General features: G+C 42.8%; 1 protein-coding gene across 1 annotated transcript in view; it reads right to left on the reverse strand.

Moving 5' to 3' along the window:
* Window positions 1-7,694, reverse strand: part of LOC144945903 (uncharacterized) — a gene marked incomplete at its 5' end in the record, with an annotated part of 56,270 nt that extends 48,576 nt beyond the window's left edge. Inside the window, 9 exons of the mRNA XM_078874535.1 lie at window positions 494-660; window positions 1,259-1,320; window positions 1,914-2,032; window positions 2,326-2,489; window positions 2,674-2,732; window positions 3,398-3,531; window positions 5,634-5,791; window positions 6,565-6,629; window positions 7,263-7,694. Of these exons, the coding sequence (XP_078730661.1) occupies window positions 494-660; window positions 1,259-1,320; window positions 1,914-2,032; window positions 2,326-2,489; window positions 2,674-2,732; window positions 3,398-3,531; window positions 5,634-5,791; window positions 6,565-6,629; window positions 7,263-7,694 (1,360 nt within the window). The remainder of the gene's footprint in view (window positions 1-493; window positions 661-1,258; window positions 1,321-1,913; window positions 2,033-2,325; window positions 2,490-2,673; window positions 2,733-3,397; window positions 3,532-5,633; window positions 5,792-6,564; window positions 6,630-7,262) is intronic.
* Between the last annotated feature and the right edge of the window lie 256 nt (window positions 7,695-7,950).

Genomic DNA, 7,950 nt, shown 5'->3' on the forward strand with positions numbered 1-7,950 from the left:
AGAGACCACCAGTTCGATTTCATCATCTGACAGGGCAGTTAAGGCAAAAACCCCAGTTAGTCGACGAGCTGGGTCAAGTGTGCGTATTCACCTTTTACAAAGGTCTGGCCATTGTGGAAGAGTAGGCCAAAAATACCCTTTTCTTATAAAAGGCCTCTCATGAAATCCCTTCTCACCAGCAGTGGTGCAGGCAACAAATTACAAGGATGCACGTTCACCCCAGTGTTAAGACTTAAATGTACTCTTATTTAAGGAGAAGCAGTTTGCGCACTGTGCGATGAACTGTGGAACATCCAATCATATTGCTGGGTGAACAGCGGCAGATTGGGGGCAGGTTTCAAAAAAACGTGTCAATTATTTTAACTTTCGCACCAGAAATTCAAACCGGTGGCCTCTGGATCGCAAGTCAACAAATCAAACACTATGGCAGCAACTCGTAAATAAAATTGTGAAGAGGAAGAAAACAACAACTATGAAAAGCATAGCTGCTCACCGGCAACAGAGAGCGTCGTTACATCCACTGTGAGACCAGACCCTCCAAAGGTCTGTTCTGGGAAGGTGGTGGCGTTTTCAATGAGGGAACGAAGTTCTGTATTGTTCACGATGGTGTCTGAACTGAAGATCACATCAGTCGAAGACAGCACCCCCGGTGGGCTGTCACTGGAGAAACAAAAAAAAGCAGCAACTTTATAATTTGGGACAAATTTTTTTTTCCCACATTTCATTTAAAGTAGGCATTAATGATTAGCCCTCTTCATCATGAACTATTCAAAGATGTTATATATTTTTTAACATCTAGGTTTCTACCATCTTTTACTGGTTTTGTCTATGGTCTCATGCCATGAACCCAACTGTGATTATGCATAAATCAACAATCCTTGTTTACAAGCATAATTCAAAAAAATATATCAAAAGTATAAGATTTGATTTAAAAAACAGCTACACGATCAATATAAACCCTAAAACGGAATGAGTATCTGCTTTGTCATGCATCCGTTATAGTTCCCACGCCATATATAGAAGGGAAAGGCCTTACCAAGAACTTGGAATTGATTAGGAGAAGTGAGAAAATGGGCAGAGCCCAAGCAAAGGGGCCGAGTCCCCCCCCCCCCAAACTACTTGGATGTATTTAGCTTTCCTGTGTTCTGCTCACACCTCCGTACATGATTAAAAGGTATACGATACCATATTCCTATGCTGTAATAACATCTACCCGCTCACATTATTTACATTGGTAGCATTGACAACAGGAACCTACCTGAATGTTGTGTCCAGTAAGAGCACGTTGGGTCCATACTTTGATTGCAGAATATTTTTCAACTGAAACAAGACAATGAAAAAGACAACTCATGGTCACACTCTGCAGCAGTGTCATAATTGGTGACGAGCAATAAATGAACCTCATCTCACCACCTTCTGCATTGACCAGCATGGTGAAGTATGGCCAAACAACCTCCATGACCAATAACGTGTATGGAGGCCTTTATCTCGCAGCAGCTTGATAAATGGCAGCAAATGTATTATTTGATAAATTAGTTATCTTATAATTGACATAGCATTCATTTTCCGACCTCACACCACTGTTGGCCCAAAGACAAAATTGCTCCTCAGATTCAGTCGAGAGTGCATTTGGCCTACTCTCAAGACCTATGAACAGCGTGGAAAAGAAGGTGGGGGATACCCACACTTTACTCCACAATACAAATCACCTGCTGATCAACTGGCATTTATATTTTTCGGTGGACGACAGGCGTGGGGATTTTGGAAACTTACCCGTTATATCAACTGCCATGCCGAGATTACAAATCCAGTATGCTCACACCATTACACTGCAGCAGCATGCCAATAACTTGGCAAATTTTATTAACTATACCAATCAATTTTAGGGGTGCACTATGGAGCGAGCGACCAACCTCTCCTGCATATTTGCTGTTCAGGGCGCTGTAGTCGGCGCTGGATCGGTCGGCCAGAGCGGCATTGAACGGGGTGTTGATATTCATCGCCAATGGGACAACATTGTAGGGCTTGGTACCTGGAGAAGAGACACGGGAAGACACAAATCATTATGACATCTGCTTTGGAGCAAGAGTTTGCTGAATTCAATTAAAGCAAGATCCTGCAGATACGCGAGGTTGAGCGTTATCCTTGTGCATCTACATGATATCTACAGCAGCTTGGAGATGCTAAATACATTTTATTAGGTTTGGTTTTTGGGGGTCCAATCGCCTCCACAATGCCTTTGCACACCGTTGGCAAAACAATTCTGGCACTATGTAGCCGCGTGACTGCCCGTGTGATCTACTACTGGAGAATGAAAGTCTTTACCATCGATGGCTATGGACGACTCTTTAACGTAGACACCAGTGCTCGCCAACTGAGAGTTGTTATCAATCTTGGCGCGCAGAAGGTTGAAGACGTCTACAGGTGGGATGAGGCTCGTGGTGTTGAATGACGCTATGGAGGTCACGCTGACCACACCGGAAACGTTCCTGCAGGAGAAATCCGTTTCACATTTCAGAACGATGGCTCCAGCAACTCTTATGTTTAAATGGATTTGTTAATTTCTCTCTTAATCTATAAACACTCACACATAAGTAAAATACTTTAAACAGCATTTAGTTTTTTTTCTCTTTCACTAAAATTTACGTTTTAGTCAAAGAATATAAAACTCACGAGAAGGTTGTCATCACCGACACTGGTTGCACCGAATAACTGCTGAACATACTCTGCACCTGTTGGGAAAGGGATTGACGTTCACAACAAAACGAGATGGGGTGCATTTTAGTCATCGTCGTCATTATTTACAATATAATTTTGTATTTGACAAAATATATAGAGGACACACACACGCACCTAGAAGGTTGAGGTATTTTTTAACAGACCAGAGGAAGAGGAGTTGAAAAGCTACAAGGCAGAAAGGAGAATGGAGACGATGTTGTGGTGGTAGACATTAGGATGAAGATGCTGCAATAGACAGCGACAGTCATGTGCAGATGAGGAAAGTCTCAAGGAATGGACTTGAACTGGGGAAGGTCACAGAGTACAAAATGGCTCAAGGTAGAGTCCTTCCATCGGGGGAATGTTGACAAGTAAATTTGTTCAGCGAAGACCTTGATTATATTGGCGGAATGTGCGTCAGAGTAGAGCAAGGGAGAGGAAAGGTTGCTGGGGGCAAGCCCATGCAGAATCTTAAAAAAAGGCCACTGCAATATTTTTGTTTGTGAGCAAGTGAATATATCTGGGGCGATATAGTCACATTTACCGTGCGGGAATTATGGATATTTTACAATGGCCCAAAAAGGCCTACTGTTCTGCGGGCAACAAAGCACACTGCGCGTCCAAAGAAAAAGCACTGGAGTGTGTTTTAGCGCAAGCTTGTTTGTGGGTGCGCCTTTACCTCTTGGTTGATCCGATTGCTGAGGTCAAGGTATTCAGGCGAGGTGGTGTCATTCATGGCATTGGTGTAGACCTTGTTTATCGCGAGGAAGGTAGTGTTTACGTTGAGTAGTGGCAGAGTGGCAAGCGTGGCATCTGCAAGAACATTTCAAAGTGTTAAAATCCAAGTGTAAATGCGTTCTGAATAATTACGTGCAAGATTCAATTATACAATTCTATACAGAATCATTTTTCAGCTTGGAGTTTACTTAATGCTGTTGATTAAAATAAAAGTTACAAGAATGATAATTTCTGAAAGTTATGCACATGATATATTTAATTAATATTGAAATCTTCAAAAGGAGCTCATTTTTAAAACAGCTGTACAAATCATTCTTTTTAAAAATTGACAGCACATTATAGTAGACATGTGCCCGACGTAGCCAGAAAATGGGCTTGAGCAGGCCATGGCAAGAAGGGATGATGGCTCATTGATAAGGGGAGGAGGACCCTTTGCGGTGATGAGATCAGCGCATGTGCAGTAATTGCATAAACATGTGGGATTTCAGGGAGGGTTTGTTCAGTGAGGATAGACAATAGCTGATGACAATGTACAAAAGGGGAAATATTTCTAAGGAATGTGAAACAAAAAATTTGCAGCATTTACCCCCCCCCCCCCAATTGCAACAAAACTTAAACAATATATGCAACAAATTGCATGCCAAGATGATATCACCAATGTTCCACACATGCGGCAGTCAATTTGAGCGAGCAATGAAAAAACTGAACGCAAACAAAATGTGGCCAACATATCACGGGTTTCAACTTTAGCTGCACAAAGTGCTCGATTCAAAAGTGCTTTAAAAAATGCATGTCTGCCTTACTTTTGCAGAAATTATTTCGGACAAAGATTCTACAGCAATGTCTTACATGACACGGTGGATAGCCAAAATTGAGAAAGCTTGCGATGGGTGTGGTCTCATGGGTCAGGATGATGGTTCAAGGTGGAAAAAATTAACCCGTAAAAACAAAGTTTTTCACTATAAATCCTTTATATGCGTGGCGGCTAGTCCTCTCGTCCTCTGGCTTGAGATGGCTGCCACCTATGGGTCAGATGATTGTCTGCCACCATTAAGCAATTGGTAATTAAATACTTAATTTTTTTTCCCTAAACAGTGTAAAATTTTGGGGAAAAAATTTCACGCAAATTAATTGTCACGCACAACGAGTCTGTGTGGAAAATGTCAGCTCGATTGGATCACGGGAAGTGGGTTAAAAAACGACCGAAAGATTTGCACGGTCCTAAGCAAGCAAGCGAACTTAATATAAAGGATTTAAAAATATATTCGCCTGTGGAGGACGCGGGGATCGATCCCGCGACCTTTGGCATGGGAAGCGAGGGCGCTACCAACTGCGCTACTCCGCCACGACCTATGGAGGGGTTACGCTCTGGGATCCTACACTGTGACGTTCAGCCAAAGCCATGAATGAGTTCTATTTGAATAAATGTAAAATAAAAAATGTTTGCCTAAAAAGTGTAAAAAATTTTAATTTTTTTTTCACGAACATTAATTGTCTCGCACAACGAGTCTGTGTGCAAAATGTCAGCTCGATTGGATCACGGGAAGTGGGTTAAAAAACGACCGAAAGATTTGCACGGTCGTAAGCAAGCAAGCAAGCACGCAAGCAAACTTAATATAAAGGATTTAAAAAGTGGGGGGGGGGAGGGATTGGGGCCAGTTGGGGAATTTTCTAAATGTCTACCAACAAGGCACGTTCCAATCTGAAATGTCCCCTCTGGCACTTGCATTTTTACATATTTACAGACTTAAAAATTGGCTTCTCTATTGCCCTTTGCACTTCTTTTAAATGTGGTTTAAACTCAACTGGGTGGAACAATTATAGGTTTAATTCCTACGTATAAAAGTGTACATTACCCTCGCCTTCATATATTATTAACTCAATCCGCTTTCAGGTTCCACGCATTTTAAAAATGTACGTAAAGGAAAGTCACCACCAAGAAACTTATGGAAAAATGGCCTTTTGGAATTTCATGGCTGGCTCTACTACAGGTGGACCAGCAACGGCGCAGTAATTTTACACATGGATCCAAAACATAAACAACATGATTAACCACCGAAAAGAAAGGACCATAGCTTGAGAGAGATCATTTGGATAGGCCATTTTTCAAAACAGAAATGGTGGAATATTTGGGATGGAGAAATGTTTGTATGACAAAAGAGAAGTTGAGTATTTACCAGACACGTTAATAGAGCTAGTTGCCAGCTGCAGTAATGTATTTGGAATTGTAGCATTTGGATCCAAGCCGCTCACAAAGGCCCTCAGCACATTTTCCTTCACTGGTGGGCTGTCGTTCACAAATATTGCTTCGGCATCAACGTTGACTGAACCACTCCTGTGGAGAAAGCAAAATCAAGCAGGTTGAGGTTTGATGTGTTGCTTACATTAAAACCCACGGTAGCTCCATGGCAGACAGAGTGGCTCTCGCCATTGGCAAGTTCAGTCGAAATCTTGGTTGGCAGACAGGGTGCGGACCCTTAGGCAATTATTGCCGATGAACAACTGTTTCAGTGAAATCTGATGTTGTGAAGCTTTCGAAAAGAGATTTTCTTTAAAAAAAAAAAAATCGGATAACCGATTCTGATATATTACAAATGAGAATAGTCCCTAAAAGGCTTCAGTACAAAATAAAAAAAATCCCATTATATAGTTGGGCATCATGGTTAATTAAATATGAACCCCAACCCTAAATGCATCTCTCCACAGCAATAAAATAAGACTGTACACTAGCCTATGACCTTTCCAGACAAAAGTATTATCCAACAAAACTTGCTTGCATAAGCGCGTAACATATTTGACCTTCGGTGGCTCATCAGCAGAAGTTATCCATTATTCTTCATGCGTTGACTAAGGCCGTAGTTTATATGGAATGCTCTTGCTAATAAACACCTGGCAACCCAGCCGTACTTAAAAAACAAGCTCGAGTCTGCTGATGAGACTGTGGGGCAAAATTGGCCTACTGGTTGCTTTGGTTAAACAGATGTTTCTGATAATATTTGGCCTGGAAAGCCTCTGGACATTTTTTGTTTTCTTAAATATGGCTCAACTTTGCATGGACAACATAAGTGAAAAATAAATTGCAACAAGTCTACGAAACAAAAATCTTACCAGAAGCGCAAGACATGGGTCTTGCTGAACTTTGATCCGTACTTTTTTCTGAAAATTTGATCAAGCTAAACATACACAAAAAGACAAAATGACAGTGTCATGGTTATAATTTTCTAATTATCTGACAGTAGTCTAAACAAGTTCAGGTAAAATTAAATCATTCAAAAAACAAGTTTTTTGGGTTTGATCATGTAAATGTGTCATACATCCACCTTCACCCGACAGCCAGTTAAGTAAGGCTGTCCATCGACTTCAACATTTGCCTGATGATGGTTGTAATTTACAGCAAAACACCACTCAATTGCAAATGTTGTGGGTTTGGTCTCTAACACACCAGTGTGCTGAAGTAGTAACTAATTGGCACATTTTGTTCACGTGAAAAAAACGTATTAGGTGGAGGTGGCTGTATGACAGATATACATTTATGCAACCCAGTCCAAAAATCTTTATCATAAATAAAATGTAAGTACCGGTGTGTTCGGCATGATGTGCATTGTTTTAGACCACGTGCTGGGAGCTTCAGGAACTCAACCCAATTTAGTTCAACCGAATTCGGTTCCTCCAATTTCCAAGCATGTGGAGCAGACAACTTCTGACATCCTGAACATGTGGTATAACCACAAAAGAGGGAGCTATGGCACACGACTGAAAAGCTACGTAGTATAAACGGTCAAAAGTTTTTTTTCCTTTTGGTTTACCTGTAGCACAATCTTGTCTTCAAGGACTTTGTAAGCTGGACTTGTGTTGTTGGCCAGCTCGGCTGTAAAGCCTTCATTGACAATCTTAAAAAATACAGAGTAAGCTACGTTTGGCCCGGCGGTTGGAGTTTTTACTGTGGTCGCCGTGCTTGTACTGTTTGTTGGCGGAACTGCCGTGCCGTTCACCGTGGCGTTTGTTGGCGGAACTGCCGTGGCGTTTGTTGGCGGAGCTGCCGTGGCGTTCACCGTGGCGTTTGTTGGCGGAACTGCCGTGGCGTTCACCGTGGCGTTTGTTGGCGGAACTGCCGTGGCGTTCACCGTGGCGTTTGTTGGCGGAACTGCCGTGGCGTTCACCGTGGCGTTTGTTGGCGGAACTGCCGTGGCGTTCACCGTGGCGTTTGTTGGCGGAACTGCCGTGGCGTTCACCGTGGCGTTTGTTGGCGGAACTGCCGTGGCGTTCACCGTGGCGTTTGTTGGCGGAACTGTCGTGGCGTTCACCGTGGCGTTTGTTGGCGGAACTGTCGTGGCGTTCACCGTGGCGTTTGTTGGCGGAACTGTCGTGGCGTTCACCGTGGCGTTTGTTGGCGGAACTGTCGTGGCGTTCACCGTGGCGTTTGTTGGCGGAACTGTCGTGGCGTTCACCGTGGCGTTTGTTGGCGGAACTGTCGTGGCGTTCACCGTGGCGTTT

The sequence above is a fragment of the Lampetra fluviatilis genome, chromosome 39, assembly GCF_964198595.1.
Source record: "Lampetra fluviatilis chromosome 39, kcLamFluv1.1, whole genome shotgun sequence".
Lineage (NCBI taxonomy): Eukaryota > Metazoa > Chordata > Hyperoartia > Petromyzontiformes > Petromyzontidae > Lampetra > Lampetra fluviatilis.